Source organism: Argentina anserina, chromosome 7, assembly GCF_933775445.1.
Source record: "Argentina anserina chromosome 7, drPotAnse1.1, whole genome shotgun sequence".
Taxonomy (NCBI): domain Eukaryota; kingdom Viridiplantae; phylum Streptophyta; class Magnoliopsida; order Rosales; family Rosaceae; genus Argentina; species Argentina anserina.
Genome location: NC_065878.1, coordinates 16192526 through 16213109, shown reverse-complemented (window position 1 = coordinate 16213109; position 20584 = coordinate 16192526). Strand labels below are relative to the sequence as shown.

At 38.6% G+C, this 20584-nt stretch overlaps 3 protein-coding genes across 4 annotated transcripts in view; 1 reads left to right on the top strand and 2 right to left on the bottom strand.

Moving 5' to 3' along the window:
* Positions 1–4202: 4202 nt before the first annotated feature.
* LOC126802165 (serine/arginine-rich splicing factor RS31-like) lies at positions 4203–6741 on the top strand. 2 transcript variants are annotated; one of them, XM_050529733.1, is made up of 6 exons: positions 4203–4318; positions 4459–4590; positions 5608–5720; positions 5874–6115; positions 6202–6480; positions 6570–6735. In XM_050529733.1, exons 2-6 carry the CDS (start codon positions 4485–4487, stop codon positions 6598–6600), a joined length of 771 nt encoding a protein of 256 aa, XP_050385690.1. In that variant the 5' UTR covers positions 4203–4318; positions 4459–4484; the 3' UTR covers positions 6601–6735. The 2 variants fall into 2 exon arrangements, with proteins under 2 accessions (XP_050385690.1, XP_050385691.1); XM_050529734.1 differs by lacking the exons at positions 4203–4318; positions 4459–4590 and adding an exon at positions 5082–5479 and having other exon boundaries at positions 6570–6741.
* Positions 6742–7230: 489 nt separating this feature from the next.
* On the bottom strand, positions 7231–7954 carry LOC126802975 (calcium-binding protein KIC). The gene is made up of 2 exons (XM_050530699.1): positions 7875–7954; positions 7231–7787 (listed from the first exon to the last, which is right to left on the bottom strand). The coding sequence occupies exon 2, from the start codon at positions 7784–7786 to the stop codon at positions 7433–7435; it is 354 nt and encodes a 117-aa protein (XP_050386656.1). The 5' UTR covers position 7787; positions 7875–7954; the 3' UTR covers positions 7231–7432.
* Positions 7955–17278: 9324 nt separating this feature from the next.
* LOC126801832 (exportin-2) overlaps positions 17279–20584 on the bottom strand; it is a 228205-nt gene continuing 224899 nt past the window's right edge. Inside the window, exon 2 of the mRNA XM_050529298.1 lies at positions 17279–17292. Coding sequence (XP_050385255.1) covers positions 17287–17292 — 6 coding nt within the window. The 3' untranslated portion in view covers positions 17279–17286. The remainder of the gene's footprint in view (positions 17293–20584) is intronic.

Below are 20584 nucleotides of genomic sequence, written 5' to 3'. Positions count from 1 at the left end.
ACATGATAAAACATGGATTATTTGAGCTTTTTTCAGCTGATAAATTTAGTTTCCATGAACTCAATTAACTCTTCTCAGAGTTAGTGGCGGATCCAGGATCTCGTACCAGGCTAATGATAAGTGCCAAAAAAAATTCTTCTATACATATATATTTTTGAAAGGCCTAGAACCTAATGGAATGATCATGAGAGGAATTGAAGTGTAGAACTATATTATAAGGAAATATTTTAGTTTTTTTGCTCTACTAAATGCTAATAAAAAGTAGAATGTTAGAACAAAAATGAGAGAAAAATACTTTAACCAACAGAGGAAGAGGAAGAAAGGTGTGAAAATGGCAAGGAATTAAGAGTTGTACATGTATGTACAATAAAGGAAGAAAGAGATGATAAAATGGATAAAATGAGAAAAAAAATGTTTGCTTCTAGGAGGAAGCGAACATCCCAACAGGAAGGTACAAGTTTAGTTATATGACCAATGAACTAAAGCTCTAACACTATCTGATATGTAAGTATTTAGAAATATATATAAGATTTTCGTATGGGCTTAAGCCCATATAGGGCCACATGCATCCGCCACTGCTCAGAGTGCTCAGAGTTCAATGTATAACTGAAAACTCAAACATCGTTTCGTATATGCATGCTTCATAATAGTGATCATTGCATTTGAGTAAGCGCCTTGACAAACGAGAGAACTATGAGTACGTATAAGTATGATGAACGTATATATCTGTAGGATGTATTGATTTGATACAGTAACATAAATGTTTCATCTGTAAATAGAAATTGTGAGTTTTACTATCTAAACTAAATATAGTGACGTGTGAGTCCACGTTTGTATTAGTGTCCAAAAGGTGATGATGGGGGATTAACAAAGTAAAGATATGTTTTTGGGACGGGGATGCTGGGCTGTTAAGACATGTGTAATGATAAACCATCACTTGTGTTGGTGGGTGAACGCGTGTTAACGTTAATTCTATAATTAGCAAGTAGCATTGTTTATGTGGAAGGCCAAGTTCTGGGAAACTTGTTCATCTTATACCTGCACCACTATCTCATTAAACTAGGGTTTATCTTCTTCTATCGATTCATTTAGAAAGTAGAAACCCTAGACAATGACATTGTTCTAGTCATTAGTCAATTGCCTGGGTTTGGATTGTTATTGATTTTAGCTTTGTCTTGGGGTTGCTAGCACGTCGATCTCATTCTTTTACTTGTAAGCAAGGTGAGGAATTGTGAAAGATTTTTCAGAGAATACAAATACCAACTAGCTGGTGATCAGGATTCAGGAGAACTTCACGGGGTAGAGTTAACTGGTGGTTTCTCTCGTCAGAGTTTCTAGCATCCTCTTTTGGTCACGATTTATCTTCTAGACTAGACTATTTTCTCTCATGATATCTAGTAAATGCCCTGTATTTTGGGGTCCAAATTGTATCAGTGTCTGTAGTTTATATTGGGGTGAAGGTGCTTTATCTATTATGTTGGGTAGGGGACAGGACTAGAGGTGTTAATCGGTGTGAATGGTGCGGTTTATAGGTGATACCGAACACCAAATCGTTCTATTTATTCGGTTTGGTTCGGTTTGATTTTTCATTTTTTTTTTCAAAAACCAATTGTGTTCGGTTTAGTTCGGTTTGGTTTTTCTCTGATTTATATCGGTTTTTTTTTCGGTTTTTTTGTAAAGAAAATCGGAGTTTCTTTCCTTGTCTATCTACTTGATTCTTAACGAAATAAAAAGAACATGCGGACAGATTTGCAAAATTCTATTTACCAGATATAGTTGTTTCACAAATGCATACAATTGCAAAAAGCCACTAAACAACTTATACCACATTAGTAGGCATGTTGTGGTTCCAATGTCTAAAATTCAAAATATTAAATTTTGACCGTCAGATGTGATCAGCATATTTAAATACGGATATGGTAAAAAATTCATCTAATTTTGATAAAATTTGGGTCTCGATCGATGTGGTCAACATTAACTTAATTTCATCTAATTAAGTGTGAATTCGTTCTTACCCCCTCCTTCTTGACTAGTTTTGCTGGATTCTTTCACGCACACACTCTCATATATATGTGATGTACCAGCTCGTGTAAAATTTTCAAAAATTTTACCTTCCAGGGATAGGGCTACCCATAGGCCCATAGGGGATAATAAGCGTAAAAAGGGTTGACCGCCTCGATCGGGACACAAACGTTATCGAAAATATGTGATTTTTTTACCATAACCATATTTCACAATACGTAACGCATCATGCGGACATATTTGCAAAATTCTATTTATAATATATAGTTGCTTCACAAATGCATACATTTGCAAAAAAACCACTAAACAAGTTATACCACATTAGTAGACATGTTGTGGTTCCAATGTCTAAAATTCAAAATATTAAATTTTGACCGTCAGATGTGATCAGCATATTTAAATAAGGATATGGTAAAAAATTCACCTAATGTTGATAATATTTGGGTCTTGATCGATGTGGTCAACATTAACTTAATTTCATCTAATTAAGTGAATTTGTTCTTACCCCCTCCTTCTTGACTAGTTTTGGTAGATTTTTTCATGCACACACTCTCACATATATGTGATGTAGCAGCTCGTGTAAAATTTTCAAAAATGTTACGTTCCAGGGATAAGGCTACCCACAGGGGATAATAAGCGTAAAAAGGGTTGACCGCCTCGATCGGGACACAAACGTTATCGAAAATATGTGATTTTTTTACCATAACCATATTTCACAATACGTAACGCATCATGCGGACATATTTGCAAAATTCTATTTATAATATATAGTTGCTTCACAAATGCATACACTTGCAAAAAAACCACTAAACAAGTTATACCACATTAGTAAACATGTTGTGGTTCCAATGTCTAAAATTCAAAATATTAAATTTTGACCGTCAGATGTGATTAGCATATTTAAATAAGGATATGGTAAAAACATCTAATGTTGATAATATTTGGGTCTCGATCGATGTGGTCAACATTAACTTAATTTCATCTAATTAAGTGAATTTGTTCTTACCCCCTCCTTCTTGACTAGTTTTGGTGGATTTTTTCATGCACACATTCTCACATATATGTGATGTAGCGGCTCGTGTAAAATTTTCAAAAATTTTACGTTCCAGGGATAAGGCTACCCATAGGGGATAATAAGCGTAAAAAGGGTTGACCGCCTCGATCAGAACACAAACGTTATCAAAAATATGTGATTTTTTTACCATAACCATATTTCACTATACGTAACGCATCATGCGGACAGATTTGCAAAATTCTATTCATAAGATATAGTTGCTTCACAACTGCATACATTTGCAAAAAGACCACTAAACAAGTTATACCACATTAGTAGACATGTTGTGGTTCCAATATCTAAAATTGAAATTATTAAATTTCGACCGTCGGATGTGATCAGCATATATAAATACAGATATGGTAAAAAATTCACCGAATTTTGATAAAATTTGGGTCTCGCTCGATAACATATTTAATTATTTATATTAAATATATATATAAATAATATAATTTTTTTATAATATATATATATTCGGTTCGGTTCGGTTTCGATTTCCAAACATCTCAAATTAAAACCACACCAAATCTTTCGATTTGGTGCGGTTTTTTTACGGTTTTTTGCGGTTTTTTTTTTCTTCAGTTTTTTTCAATTATGATTCGGTTATGGTTCGGTTTTTTTTTCGGTTTTCGATTTTCAATTAACACCCCTAAGCAGGACCCAAATTTTATTGGAAACTCTTGTTACAGTCGTTACTATAAATTCTTCATGGAAGAGAAGGGCGATAAGGTTAGTCCTCAGGAGAAGTACTAATCTTAAATCTGATAATGTAGAGCTAAAAAATCTATTATTTGCTTACGAATTAGTTAATATCATATACCGATTTTGTTAAGATTATTTCGTAGAAGAATGTATAAACATAATTGAGAAAGAGTTTCGGGCTCTATAGTCCTAATTGCTAAACAGAGTTAATTTAGGTAAGTATCCTGGCTAATCCCAACACTTGGTCATTCGACGATCAACAAACAATACTCCTTAAAATTAGCCCTAACATGAGCAGGAAAAGAAAGAAATAAAAACGAAGATTGTTCATCTCAATAATTCTGTTACCAAAAAACAATAACAACAATAATAATTCTCAAATCCAAAGGCCAATTAATTTGAGCACAAAATCGGATGGACGATATGTTACCCCCAATCCCCTTGGCCTAATTTGGCACCCTCCTCTCTCCCTCTATTTCTCTCAATCCCAATTAGGGTTTCTTTCTTCCTCCCTATCCCTCTCTCTTTCGGCCTTTCAAGGTGAACCCATTACTTCTCTCAATCCTCTCTTTCATCCCAATCCTGGGTTCCCTCAAAGTTCTCTCCTTTTTCTCTTGGTTTCATTCAGATTCAAGCTCTCTTGTTTCTTTCCGGCTTCTTACGTGTTTTGGGTTTTGCAGGGTTTTCTATCACCGAAGCTTCGAGAATGAGGGCGATTTTCGTCGGCAACTTTGAACATGATACTAGGCAGTCGGATTTGGAGAGGCTCTTCGCCAAGTTCGGCAAGGTTGATCGGGTCGACATGAAAACCGGTATGGTTTCTTGGTTTGTTTCAGTAAAAAGTCGTGTCCTTTTTTACTGGGTCTTGATTATTTGACTTTGAGTATGGTAAAGTTTTGAAATTTCTCGGTGAAATCCACATTGGTAGGACTAGTCGGCTTGGTTTGGCTTTGGGTACTGTCTGGAGTTGTTGAATAAAGTTATAAAGATGAATGCTTTTCCTGTTCAGGTTTCGTTAGGAAACTAATTCCAATTGCCAATGATATTAGCTGGAAATAGTGTGGTGGTTAAAGAAGTGTTTTCGTATGAATATAGGTCGCAGGCTGTTGATATATGGCTACTGAAGTGTGTAAGTAGGCTGTATATCCAATTGGCCCCTTTTCCTTGGTTTTGAAAGGAAGTGGGGTGGCCGCGAATTTCTATTTCATTGGGAGGAAGTCTTTGCATTTTTAAGTGTTTCTTTTGACGCAGGAACTTGTTTGAGCTTCTATCTGGGCTCGCCTACATCACTGCCAAAATTTTAATTTGGTTGCCTGGTTATCTACCTACTACATTCTCAGATAGCAACACTCTGCATTTTCTTCACTCGCTCATCCGCATAAAGTTGCCATTTCACGAGAATGGTTGTATTTGGATCAAATCATTTGTCATGCCATGCCTATCTCTCACCAGTTCACCACACCGTTCTAGGAGATTGTTGAACATGCCTTCAATCACTGATAATAGTGGGAACTTTGCTTTCTGTCATGCCTTGTCTTCCATTACTGAAACCGTGTTCTCTGAATGGCGAAGCATGCTTAGCAATGACTGTCTCAGATCTGAAACTTTGGATTTAAACCTTTATTATGCAACCTTCATCGTTTAGTTCTTCATGCAATGCCTCTACAGTCTTATGTGCATCAGCCCCTCACGTATATGCAGGTGTTGTATTTACTTTAGTTTGTGCCAGGAAAATGATATTTGAGGCTGATGTACTCTCTGTTAAGTGGGTTATATACCAGTGATTCCCTTGCACTTTTCTGTTTCTGATTTTCTCCCGTCTGTTTCAGGTTTTGCTTTTGTTTATCTTGATAATGATCGTGATGCTGAGGATGCTATTCATCACCTTGATGACAAACCATTTGGTTATGACAGGCGCAGATTATCTGTGGAATGGGCTAGGGTAATTTTTTTCCCTTTTTCTGCTTTTGAGTGGTCTCTCTTAATGCGTTTTATATGGACAGTTGTTTGTTGGTGGTTCGTTTAGCTTTAGTTCACTGAGCTTTTCCAAAATTATTTGACCGGTCTTGAATTCTGTACAATTCATTCTCATTAGGGTGAGCGTGGTCGTGAACGTGGTCATCATCTTGATGGGTCTAAATCTGTGGCAATCCAGAGGCCCACAAAAACCTTGTTTGTCATCAACTTTGATCCCCTCCGCACCAAGGTTTGGGATATTGAAAGACACTTTGAGCCCTATGGAAAGATTCTTAATGTCAGAATTCGGCGGAACTTTGCATTTGTGCAGTTTGAGACTCAGGATGAAGCTACCAAAGCTCTTCAGGCTACACACTTGAGGTAAATAATATGTTAGTTGTCGATCTTGGTTAACTCGCTTGACTAGAAGGCTGGCAAGCTGAAGTACAATTTTCTCATTATTGTAGCAAGATACTAGATCGTGTGGTTTCAGTTGAGTATGCTCTGAGAGATGATGATGAGAGAGGTGAACGTCATTATGATAGTCCCAAAAGAGGTGGTTATGGAAGGCATGCGGATAGTCCTTATAGGAGGTCACCAAGTCCGGTGTATTGCAGGCGTCCAAGTCCTGATTATGGTCGTCCCCGCAGCCCAGCTTATGGTAGGTACAATGGTCCAGCGTATGACCGGCGTAGGACTCCTGATTATGGAAGACATGCGAGTCCAGAGTATGGCAGATACCGCAGGTAGGTGTCGATATCACCGTTTTCTTCTCCAATTTTGCCTCTGATCTGCTTTGGCTCATATCATTGCCTGATTCATCTTTTACTTGCAGTCGCTCCCCTATCCGAAGATCAAGGACATAAAATTGGTCTGAATCAGTTGCAGTAAAGGGCTGAAGACGTTACTCTGGTGGTTTTAGTAGTAGCTTTAGGTAGAAAGAGATTGTTGTGAACTTATGCTATACTCGAGTCTCTCCTTTGTTGTTAATATGCGATTTCCTTGGATTTCTAAGTTTGCTGGTTTTATCACATTGGTACCTCTGCTCTACTATTCAGTTTGAATAAAAATATAAATAGTTTGGCTAGTATCTTCTCACACTCTTCTTAGAATTGTCACTCAGGAAGCTTCATTGCATCCTGAGTAGTTCTTCCACCATGTCCCAATGACAAATCAGAACCCCTTGCGCTCTCAGAAAATATTTGCTTCTTTTTCTCAACCCTCAGGACAACCCTCATACTAAAGTGTTTGAATTTGAGAGTTCTCTCTTGGATTGGCACGTTCTCTAGATTCTCTCTTATATGCGTATTTCGCTATTGTATATTTTGTTTTAAGAATGGTTGTATATTTTGTTATGTAGTGAATGAAAACATGTATTGGGACAAAACCGTGATATGCGGCAAATGAATTTAGCTTCAGGAATATGCCTTCAGCCCTCGATGTTCAACATGCCTCGTCCTAGTTGCCATGGAATTACCACTTATTAGAACAAGGACTTCTGTCATTTATTTGGGATCGTTAAATGTCACTTAAAAAAGGCTCTAACTTAGATTGTTCTTATCTGGGAGGTGACATTCTCCATTCAACAACTTTAACAACATTATTGTAACAGTAGCTTACAACCTTATCAAATTATAAGAAAACATTGAACTTTACGTTCAGCTACTGTACGAATTGCATACAATCAAACACTCGTGATCAGGACTTCTTTAGCTCCTGATCAAGAGCTTTCTCAAGCCAAATCTCTGCGTCTTCCATCATCCCTGGACTCAGCCTCACCATGAGAATACAGAACTCAGTCTCATTCAGCGCGCCATCTCCATCAAGATCACCTTCCCTGACCATACCCTCAGCATCCTCTTTGCTCATCCTTTCCATTCCGAGAAGTGCAGAATTCTTCTTCAGACTCTCGGAGGTGATCAGCCCACTTTCGGGGTCTGCCAGAAGCCGAAAACCTCCACATAGCTCGGACACAAAGGCCTCCACATCTAGCTTCTCTGCCATCACTGGTAATAAGTCCTGGTATTCAGTTGTTGTTCCATTGCTCCCCATGCTGTTACAGTAAAATAAAAAAATATGAAACACTGAAACAGCAACCAATATCAGAAAGGCTTGGAAGAACCAATAAGAATGTGCCTACACTTATACAATGCTTGGCTGGGCCTTTATATATATTGGCAACTTTCTGTGCTTTGTTTTAGAGCTAGAGACTTAGGTGATGAATATGAATATATCATTGCCTTGTGGAACTTAGTGGGACTATACAACGGGATATGAATATGAATATGATTTTCTATCCTGGCCATCCATTTGGTTTGTTCTTATGGAATCCACACATCATGGAATCATGGAATACATGCCAAGCTATATGATGGGGAAAGCTGGTTATCAAATCAACCGTCGATGCATCGAGGAACAACTCATGTGGATGGCCAAAAAATTGCTTGAAATTTCAAGGTCACCATCTGACATCGAATTTTTTTTCTGTTATTTTTCAGGATTAATTTTCTTTTTAGTACAATATTACAGTTTCGAGGAAGGTTCTAATATTTTGGTGGGATAAGCTTTCTCTATCAAGATTGAGAGAATTGCTTATATTGTCCTGGTGTTTGGCTTCTATGAAGCTTCCTTATTTTGTCACTCTCAGTTTCTTTTTTGGATTCTTGTATTGTTGCTCTGTCAAGGATGATTTTATGTGCCGTTCATTAATTTCTTTCTCACTCATGATGAGTCCATACTTTGGGGACTCTGTTAAACAGTTACAAGCGTGGCCCGTGGACCAACTTAACCACCTCACAGGTGTTGGGTTTTAATCACAAAAGGCCTCGGTACAATTGGTTATTATCCACCCACTTATAAGCTTTATTTTCTTTGTCACTTCTTAGATGTGGGATCTCTCCTCTCCAACACGCCCCCTCACGTGCAACCTAATTTTTAGGTCTGCACGTGACAGATTAACATCCCACATATTGGGATGAAAGAAACTAAGGTCCAGTAACCAACGACACTTAATGGCTATCCAATCAGAAATCCTCCGATGACATGACAAAGTGGCACCCAACTCGGGCCCAAGAAAGATTGGAGGCGCGACTGGAGAGGGACCCGCTCTGATACCATGTTAAACAGCGACAAGCGTGACCCGTTGACCAACTGTACCGATATTGTCCCAACTTAACCACCTCACATGTGTTGGGTTTTAATCACAAAAGGCTTCGGTACAATTGGTTATTATCCACCCACTTATAAGCTTTATTTTCTTTGTCACTTCTTAGATGTGAGATCTCTCATCTCCAACAGACTCTAATTAGCAGAAACCCTACACCTGTAGATCAGTGTTAATATGATAAATGTCTGTGACAGGTAGGAGATTAGCATCTTGCGTATAATACTACTCGAGCTCTGATAGACTGATACTATGTTAGACAATTACGAAACTTAAAAGCTTTAAAATTTCCGACATGTTGAGCTAGCAATGTTTGTCAGGTAGGTTGTGTTAAGGAGGTTATGCAGAGTTGGTATGAGATTAGTGGCTATCTTACATCCTCAACTACTCCAACACACTACAGTAAATAGTCGACATCTTTGCTTTAATCATCAATCCAGAACCGACACTACAGTTACTGATCTTCAGCTCCCAAACAAAACCTAACAATAACATATATATCAATGCCTTGGACAAAAGTAAACGTTAATAATATTGAACTTCATCGAAAGGATATGCAACTAAACCCTAGAAATTGAGGGTAGGCCGAGCTTCATGTCCCCATCAAGAAATAATGCACCACATCTTTATGGGTGATGCAACATTGCAACATGTATGAAAACTTCCAAATTTTCTTGTCACTGTCATGGACAAGTCGTGCACTACTCGCTTTTAAAAAATTAAAAAAAAATTCCAAATGTCGATTCCTAAATGAGGCAGAGTACTATGCACTGTGTTTAGAACTTCAAGGCTAGAAAAGTAGAAATCCAAGTTTAGGCAACAGTAAGTCCCTAACTTCAGCTATTTGAATGTCTTGATTCTGATCTCCCAACTACTTAAGTACGTAACGTCATAACACGTAAAACTATATGTCCAAATATCATTTCGATTCATATACAAATGTTCGTGGCTATCGACATTGTTGGTTTTTCACGTACAAATAGCCTATCATATGATTCATAACCTGATATCCATCATTCACGTACCTAACAGAAGAAAACACATACCAAGAGTACACCTTCATGTTTATATATCATTAAAAAAAACTTAATGCGTGTGTATCAGAAAAAAAAAAACCCAATGAGGCTTCCTTGTCAGATAGCATTTTGGATGGCAAGCAGTTCACCCACAAATCTATGATCAGGCTTGTCATTTTATCACGTAGAGATGAACAACTATATATGGTGCTGTAGACACATGAAATTTAATGAAATAAATCGTCTTCATTCAATGATTAAATCGACCAAGAACCCAATAAAAATTGCACACGTGGCCTAAAAGTCAACAAACTTAGTGCGGATCCGAATAAAACTCGTGTCAGCACATAAACAGATGATCGTAATCAAAGCTACGTGATTCCGACTTAATCGAAAATTGAATGTCATTGACGATTCGAAATGGTAATCGAACATTTGATTAAATTAAAAAATTTCTTAACGGTTATAATTAAATCAATTATTTTTTGTTTAATTTAGTTATGAGAATAACTAATTTTAAATTAATCAGAAAATACATATTTATTTAATATACAATTAAAGAAATTTATTATTATTTTAGTGTCATTAAAATATTCTACAAAATAGAAGTCTTGACACTATAAATACCTCCTTCAACATGAAGAGAAATAGGACTTAAAGAAGAGAGAAAATCATTTGAGTAAGATCACTCTCGAGAAATCCCGAAGTCTCCAAAATCCACGAAGAATCATCAAACTACCAAACGCTCGTTCTTTATCAAATCCAAATCCAAACTCAAGTCCACGAAGAATCATCAAGCTACCAAATCAATCGTTCTTCATCAAATCTAAATCCAAGTCCACGAAGAATCATTAAGCTACCAAATCGCTCGTTCTTCATCAAATCCAAATCCAAACTCAAGTCCACGAAGAATCATCAAGCTACCAAATCGCTTGTTCTTCATCAAGTTCAAATCCAAACTCAAATTCTCAAGATCAAGTGCATGTCACCCTTGAGCCAAGTTACATACGGAGATAGAATTAGAGGAGTTCACAAAGATTGCAACCTCGCGCTTGATTATCAATAAATTACATTTTATTTGTACACGTGTCTGCATTCTCATTTGTTTCCAGATTCTCGTTCTACAAATTGGCACGCCAAGTGGGACATTTTTGCAACATGTTGCCCACTTTATGGAAACTTGCAGTAACGCCGGGACAGAAGGCGATCACCTTGTCAAGTAGTATTTCGCTCTTTGAAGGGAAACGCCTTTGAGTGGTATACAGATTTAGAGCCGGAGTATGTTGACAGTTGAGACCAGATGGAGCGCGAGTTCCTCAATCGATTATATAGTACATGGCGGACGGTGAGCATGATGGAGCTAACTAGCACGAAGTAACGAAAGGATGAACCCGCAGTCGACTACATCAATAGATGGCGCTTACTTAGCCTTGATTTCAAGGATTGACTATCAGAGGTGTTAGCCGTTGAAATGTGCATCCAAGGCATGCACTTTGATTTGCTATACATCTTGCAAGGAATCAAACCTCGTTATTTCGAAGAGTTGGCCACTCCAGCCCACAACATGGAGCTAAGCTTGGCAAGTCATAAGGGAAGGAATGAGTCCTTGGTCGACCAACGAAAAGACAAAGTCTTCGGAAGCAGATTTGACAAGGTTGTGAATAAGCCTTCCAAAGAATCAATGGTCATCAATACTGCACCGGTTAAGATCTCTATGCGGAATAAGAAGGTGTTCAATAAGGTGGAACCTCCTCGAACCTATGATAGGAGTAAACGCACGTTGAAGGAGATGGAGCGAAAGAGGTACCCGTTCCCAGACTCTGATGTGACGGGCATGTTAGAAGATCTGCTCAAAAAGAAGATAATAGATCTTCCAGAGTGCAAGCGTCCAGAAGAAATGCATCGTGTCAGCGATCCGAAGTATTACAAATATCATCGCCTCGTTAGTCACCCTATGGAGAAGTTCTTTGTTCTCAAGGATTTGATAATGAACCTGGCCAAGCAAGGGAAGATTGAGCTGGAATTTGAAGACATTGCTGAAGTCAATTGCACTACCGTAACATTCGGGTCATTCGAGCCAGTTACAGATGAGGAGTCAATGAAAGAAGTCATTCTGGTCGGAGTACCCTATACGGGGAAAGCCACTAAGGTTATGGAGAATGATGTCAAATCAAAAGACATTGAGATTCATGGTAAAGTATCTCAAAAAGTCTCATATGAAACGGCAACATCGTCTGTGGAAAGAAAAGCCAGTCATGCCTTTCCGGTCATTCGCTATGTTCCGAATTCTAGACGAAGGGAGGGGGAATCTCCATTTGTGGGGACGAAGTCACAAGAGTGTCCACGAAAATTAAAAGAGGATGATGTGAAATTATTGAGGGAGGAGTCAACATTGCCGTTAATAAAGGTGAGCAACCGAAATCCCACAAAGTAGCCACTAAAGAGGTTTGTCAAACCAATTCAAGGTAAGACGGAACATGGATTGCTGCCCAAGAAAAGAACAAGTGAAGGGTTCGATCCTAACACATACAAGCTGTTAGAAAATGCCGGATATGACTTTGGTTCATCAAGCAAAAAGGATGACCAAGCTGCAGCAAAAATGGCGCATGAGCTCGATGAGACACAAAAGAAGTTAAGAGAGCAAGGGGCAACAATTGATTCTTCTAAAGTTGGTATCGGTTTCACTTCGAGCAAGCCAATCAGAATTTCAGGAAGAAAAAGGGCGGAGCAAGCCAATGTGCAACATATCAGTGTCAAGGTAGTTGAAGAGAAGAGTCAAGAGGTTCAGTCAACCCCTCGCATTTTGTCATTCGATCGCATTCGTCCAGGTTCTCGAAGAACAACAACTGAACGTATCGAAGGATCAATCACAAGGGTGTCGATTTTTGATCGTGTGAACATAACAGCAGGTAGAGGTTCAGTCTTCAATTGCATCGGTAGTGCAACCACTCGGCCTTCCGTATTCAAAAGAATGTCAAGTTCACACAAAGATAAGAAAATGTCAAACCTCATTCCGCGAAAGCCTGCATTGGAAAGGATCCAAGCACCTAAGGAACAACAAATAAGCAAGAGGAAAGCGACTTGTAGTCAAGCGGAGAGCAACGAAATCCGAAGTCTTATCCCGTCGCGCATGAGGAGGCAATATATGTTGGAAGTGGATTCCACGGATCAACTCAAAGTGAAGCAACATACCATCATATTCACTGGCCAAAAGGGAGATAGTAACCTCGGTAATGGTGATGAGGATAACATTATCTAAACCTCTTATCATATCACGGTGGCAGAAACATATGCCGTAGAGGAAGACGATTATGAAGATTTTGAAATTTCTACTTCAGCTCCTCCAGAACTTGAAGACATGGGGAAAGCCACAAATGCTACACCTTATTCTCTCATCTATAGTGTCGAAACCGTGTTACCATTAGAGAAAGAAATTCTGTCATTGAGAATCGTTTTGCAAGAATGTCTCGCAAACGAGGAAAATGTCAAGTTGCACTTTCAAGAGTTAGAAGCTTTGGACAAGAAGAGACTTGATGCACAACAACACCTGGAATGCTACCAAGCTCGGATGTCACACGCCTTCAATAAAGGTGTTTGACCACGGTCATTTCAAGTTGATGATTTAGTTCTTACTGTTTGAAGACCCATCATTATGACGCACAAGACTGGCCCCAAATTCAAGTCAAAATGGGATGGTTCTTACGTTATCAGAGAAGTATATACCAATGGAGCTTACAAAATTGTGGCGAAAGACGGTTTGAGGATCGATACCATTAACGGCAAATTCTTGAAGAAGTACCGTGCTTGAAAACGTCAAAGCATGCTCCAAGTCTGCACGAACTTAAACTGCACAAGACAAACAAACAAACAAAAATGATAAAAAAAATAAAAATAAAAATAAAAAATGCTTCACGCCTGCATGAGCTTAAACTGCATAAGGCACCAAAAACAAAACCTTGAACTACATGATGACTTGATTCCTTCTTTAGAAGGATACGTATGCAGCTTGATAATAACAATTTTAAGCTCAGTCACATCAAAATAAAAATAAAGGTTTGTCCATCAAAACGTTTGAACTTAGCCCCTCGTTGCCTGACTTGGGCATTTGGAAGCTAGCTACTTGGCGATTCACTTCGTAAGTCGACTGTGAGACGGGAGTTGAGCTGTTATATAATGGCCCAACGAGAGAGGGATATACGGTTAAGGTGGTGTCATCATGTTGCTCATCTTCAACATCGTCGAGGATAGTGATTGTCTCGTCCTTAAAACTCTTGAAAGCCGTCATGCTGAATGTGATGCGTAAAGCCTAAAACGCTTTTATTGAGTGTTGTCAAGTATGTGAAATGAAAGCAATCAAGCGTTAGGTCGTTACATTCTTCAAACTTCTGAAAGCCACCATGTTGAATGTGATGCGTAAAGGCTAAAACGCTTTTATTTAGTGTTGTCAAGTCTATGAATTGACAGCAGTCAAACGATTAGGTCATTTACGTTCTACAAACTCTTGAAAGCCGGCATGGTGAATGTGATGCGTAAAGCCTAACACGCTTTTATTGAGTGTTGTCAAGTCTATGAATTGATAGCAGTCAAGCGATTAGGTCGTTTACGTTCTTGAAACTCTTGAAAACCACTGTGGTGAATTTGATGCGTAAAGCCTAAAACGCTTTTCTTGAGTGCTGTCAAGTCTATGAAATGAGAGAAGTCAAGCGATTAGGTCGTTTACGTTCTTCAAATTCGCCAGAAATCAACGCGTTTCGAAAGTAGTCAGATAACTAGATCGACCACGACTCTCAAATTTGTTGTCAAAATTCTAAAAAAAAAAAACAGAAACATGATTTCATAGCCGAGCCGAGCCAAATTGGAGCCGAGCCGAATTGGAGCCAAGCAAGAACTGAGCCGAGCCGAGCCAAGCCGAGCCTTTAGAGAGATCATCATGACAACACGTTCTCTCTCTCCCTCTTTATTCTCGTCTTCCTCATATCTGCTCCCTTTTTTATTACCTCTCTCGGCTTTTCTCTCTCTCTAGAAAAAGAAGGGATTAGACAAAGTACTAGTTTGAGAAACCAAAAAGCATAAAGAGAAGCTCTAGATCTGTCTCACAGTTGTAGCTGCTGTCTCCATGGTGCTGTGCTTCGGTTCTTAGCTGGATCAAGAGTACTGCTGGCCTCCCAGAAAATGAAAGAATGTGTTATGGATTAGAGCAGGTGAAACCGTATTCATCGTCAACAACATCTGTGATCGTTGACGAACACTCTAACACAACCATGAATCACTTGACAGTTGAAACTAAAGATGCTTTTGCCAGCTTGCTCGAACTTATAACAAACAATGACGTTGAGAGCTTTAGACGATCAATACAACACAATCCTTCTGCCATTGATGAGATTGGCTTATGGTATTGTCGCCATAAGGGCTCAAATCAGATGGTTAATGAGCATCGTGCCCCTTTAATGGTGGCTGCCACATATGGTAGTATTGATGTCATAAAGGTGATTCTTTCTCTATCTGATGTTGATGTACATCAGACATGTGGTAATGATAGAAGCACTACTCTACACTGTGATGCTTCAGGTGGTGCCGAGAATGATGTCTCTAACACAACCATGAATCACTTGACAGTTGAAACTAAAGATGCTTTTGCCAGCTTGCTCGAACTTATAACAAACAATGACGTTGAGAGCTTTAGACGATCAATACAACACAATCCTTCTGCCATTGATGAGATTGGCTTATGGTATTGTCGCCATAAGGGCTCAAATCAGATGGTTAATGAGCATCGTGCCCCTTTAATGGTGGCTGCCACATATGGTAGTATTGATGTCATAAAGGTGATTCTTTCTCTATCTGATGTTGATGTACATCAGACATGTGGTAATGATAGAAGCACTACTCTACACTGTGATGCTTCAGGTGGTGCCGAGAATGATGTTGATACTGTGAGGCTTGTTTTAGCTGCTGGTGCTGATCCTAATTGGACTGATGTGAATGGTCAACGTGATTGTTGTTACTCCTAGGCTCCAGAATGTCCGATTAGCTCTTGAGGAACTCCTTATGATTAACGGTTCTGTTGGTGAACAAATTCTCACCATCTCCACAAGAGCTATTTCTCCTCCTCCTCATCTCCACCTCACGACTTCGACTTCAACAACGTCTTCGGCCCCCTAATCGGCTCCACCAATGCCGCGCCGCCACCTATAGTCCCCGTCATCCACAACCACTCCCACCTGAGATCCGTGCCCCTCGATGCAAAGGCCTGGCCATTTTTTCACTTCAAATATCTTACTTCCCTCACAAATAGAACCACCTGCACGAGAATTTATTAGCACATAAAATACAGGAAGTTGGAGAGAGAGAGATATTGAAGGTGGTAGGTAGTAATGCATCTAATCGATGAGCATATAAAGTAATATTGCAGGTCTGGCCGGGTTAAGGAGCATAGCATTAATTAGAGTGAGTAGAGTGTTCAAGAATAAGAGAAAGAAAAGCAGAAAGAAAGTGAAGGTTATAAAAGAGAGATTGATGGAGTTCTGGCACAAGATGATCTTCCCTGTCTGCCGTGTTTGGCTAGCTGTCTCTACTCGTGCTTAAGGCTTGCAAAAAGGGTGATGGGTTGTTGAAGCTTCATCAAGATGTGCAAGTAGGGCTATTAATCGGTTCCGGTTCCTGACGGAACCATTGGAACCGAGCCACTTAAGGGCAGTTCGGTTCGGTTCTTGTGAGGAAAAAATGCAGTTATCCCTAGAACTTAACTGTTTGAGATGAAAACGGTTTAATTTGGTTCTATTTTCCATAAAACATTAGGAACCGTTGGATCTTTAGGGTATTATCTTGATCGTAGATTTCTATGTATGTATTCAACCCTCATTGCAATAAGCACATAATTGCAGCACTTCGATGACTTCCAGTTCCAGACCTCGACTCTTTGAGTCTCTTCCGCTCCCAACTTCCCATAATCAAGAGACCCATAATCGTTTAAGACTCATAAGCTCCGTCAATTCATCTCCATAATCAATTTTCAATTCAAATCTGACCCAAGCAGTTCAATTCTTAACCTATGAAAGTCGAAACCCTAGTCGCAACTCGAAAGGAACCAAACTCTTCCACCTCCCTCATCCCTTCCCTCTCCTTCAGCTCTCCCTCTCTTCCACCTTCGACCGCAGCGTCTACTTCCACCATCGCTGTGCCAATCCAGGCACCATCGATTCCACCTCCACCTCTTGGCCTCCAATTCTGATTCCGACAACCACCGACTCCGTCCAATATGCACCGCGGCGTCCAATTCCAATCTGTAACACAGTCTCTCAGCTCTCATTGATAAGGTTTGTGAACTCAAACCCAGAATCAAATTTTTTTTCTTGCGCTTTACTGACGAAATCTCAAACCTAGAATCACAAACTCTGAATTAAAACAAATCTCTGTAATTTGTTGTTTTCGTTTTAAGATCAGATGGAAATGGGCCTTGAAATGCCCATTGTTTGTGTAATTGTGTGTGATGGTTATATGGCGTTTGAACTTTGAATTGCCAATAACTATGATCATTTGTGTTTACTTTTTAGTTTGCTACTGATATTTGACAATGCATTTAAGAAAGGCTTTATCCAAGTCAGTACAGTGATATTTAGAGCCCATGTTTGTGATTTTAGAATAACTGAGAATGCTATTGAGTAGGAGCCATGTTGTGAATTCAGCCCTCTATGTTTGTCTTTGATACATATATGGACTTTTGCTTAAGGTTGAATTGTGTTTTAACACTTTAAGACAATGTCATCTAATCAAAAGAATGTTATTGTGCCACTTACAAGTTTAGTGAAAGATAAAGGAAGTGGCAATTTCACTTCAGGTTGCCAGAAATGTAGGTTGGCAATGTCATATTAGGGACTCATTTCATTTAACTCTCAATCTATCATGAATATTTTACTAATATGTAGCGATTACTGATCTTAGAGACTAAGCACAATAATAGATTACCAAATATCCTCATACTTGAAATGTGGTTGTCTTGTGTTTTACGGAGAAGCTGTTCAAACAAGTACATTTGGGACATGGACATGGACAAGGTAATGTTGTGTGCCTGAGTTGTTGATATTACTAATAAGCAAAGCTGATTATATGTATTGAGAATGCATATTACCTGTATCTTAATAGATTATAGATTTATCATTCTCTTATATTGACTATAATGGATTCCTAGTTGGATTTATTTCTGCCATGTTTGAACTTTGTAGATTAGTAAGCTTTTATTGAACAATTGACTCAAGTTCATGTTTTTAACTCAGTTCCTCATATGTCTTAAGCTTCAGCCTCATCTTCTGGTTTCGTTGCATTATATATGTAAACATAATGCTCTATTGCTAATTTCAGCAACTTGTTATGCAGTGAATGAGTCATTTGGTGGCTGCATTCATGGAAGCTGGAGAGTGGACAAGAGACTTGATTACAAGTTTATTTTTATGTTATTTGTTGCTTTGGACAATTTGTTAATTTTGCTATTTGCTTTGGTTTGTAATATGTACTTCATCTTGATACTTTCACTATGTGATCAAGCACTTGTATCAATTGTATGTTCTATATTAGTACATTTACATATTGTCGTAATCATGAAGAACTATTGTTTATACAAAGTTTTAACTACATAAAGTCTGGAACCATCGGAAGGAAACAAACGGAATCAACGAGACCGTTTAGGAACCGGGACCGTAACGGTTTCAAACGGTTCGGTTCCTAACGGTTCATACTTTCATAAATGCAAGAACCGAACTGTTTAACTATTACGGTTTGGTTTACAGTTCCATGTTTTTTTGGTCATTTTTGAACCGTTTACAGCCCTATGTGCAAGTGATGTGGCAGATGTTGAGTAGAGAGGCTGAAATGATAAATCACCCCCATGCAAAACGTAAACAATGACAATTTTGGAGAGTGTTTGAATGGTCTAATAGCCATAGTAAAACCTCCTCCTTCTCTACAAGTCGTGCTTGAATATAATGAGCACTCCATCGTAGACCGGTTAAAGAAACTCATCAAATACAAAGGTTTCCAAATCGCACCGGCGGAGCTCGAAGCCATGTTGATCTCCCATCCCAACCTCTCTGATGCTACTATTGTACAGATGAAATATGAGGCTGCAAGAGATGGAATATAAGCACATGAAAAGAAAATGATGGTCTGATGCTTTCGGTGGGTGGCTTCTAAAAAAGACCATACACAAAAATAAAACAAGCACATGAAAAGCAAATATGGTCTGATGCTTTTAGTGGGTGGCTTCTGAAAAGGACCACATGCTTAGTAGTGTCTTGCTTTAGATGAAGAAAGAAAACATAATGATTTGGAAGCTCATGACATGAGGGAAGATCGTGATAGGATGGAAACATTTATTTTACAAATAAAATAAATCGACGAAGATGTCAATAATTTCCCTTCGTGTCAAACTAAATCTCGGAAGTCATAACAAAAGATTACTACAAAATTTACAGAACCTCGGAAGCTAGCTCCACAAATTCTTCAAATCAAAGTTCATACTTCAAGCTGCGCTTTCGGCACGTGATGACGACATGTCTGCAACACGACTAGAAGTGAGGACATTTGTAGATAGATGAAATTTAATGAAGTAAATCGTCTTCATTAAATGCTTAAATCGACCAAGAACCCGAAAAAAATTGCACACGTGGTCCAATAGTCAATAAAGTTAGTACGGATCCAAATAAAACTCGTATCAGCACATAAACAGATAATCGTAATCAAAGCTACGTGATTCTGACTTAAATCGAAAATTGAATGTCATTCACGATTCGAAATGGCAATCGGACATTTGATTAAATTACTAAATTCTTTAACGGTTATAATTAAATTAATTATTTTCTATTTAATTTAGTTATGAGAATAACTAATTTTAAATTAATCAGAAAATACATATTGATTTAATTATACAATTAAAGAAATTTATTATTTTAGTGTCATTAAATTATTTTACAAAATAGAAGCTTTGCCACTATAAATACATCCTTCAACATGAAGAGAAGGGGGACTTGAAGAAGAGAAAAAATCACTTGAGTAAGATCACTCTCGAGAAATCCCGATATCTCCCAAGTCCACGAAGAATCATCAAGCTATCAAACGCTTGTTCTTCATCAAATCTAAATCCAAACTCAAGTCCACGAAGAATCATCAAGCTACCAAATCGCTCATTCTTCATCAAATACAAATTCAAATCCAAGTCCAGGAAGAATCATCAAGCTACCAAATCGCTCGTTCTTCATCAAGTTCAAATCCAAACTCAAATTCTCAAGATCAAGTGCATGTCACCCTTGAGCCAAGTTACATACGGAGATAGAATAAGAGGAGTTCATAAATATTGTAACCTCGCGCTTAATTATCAATAAATTATATTTTATTTGTACACGTGTCTGTATTCTCATTTGTTTCCAGATTCTCGTTCTACAAATTGGCACGCCCAGTGGGACATTTTTGGCCTCTCATCTCCTTCTCCGAAGAAATATTTTGTTTGTGCGATGGCTTCCAAGAACAACCAAGCCGTTCCATCGAAGAAATCCAAGTCCACAACCGCGAGGTCAAGCGGAGAGGCCGAGCCGGTCAAGAAATCCAAACAAACATTCTCCAGATCAAAGAGTGAACTGATTGGCTTTGTCACCCGGAACGTGGCTAGAGCTCAACCCATAA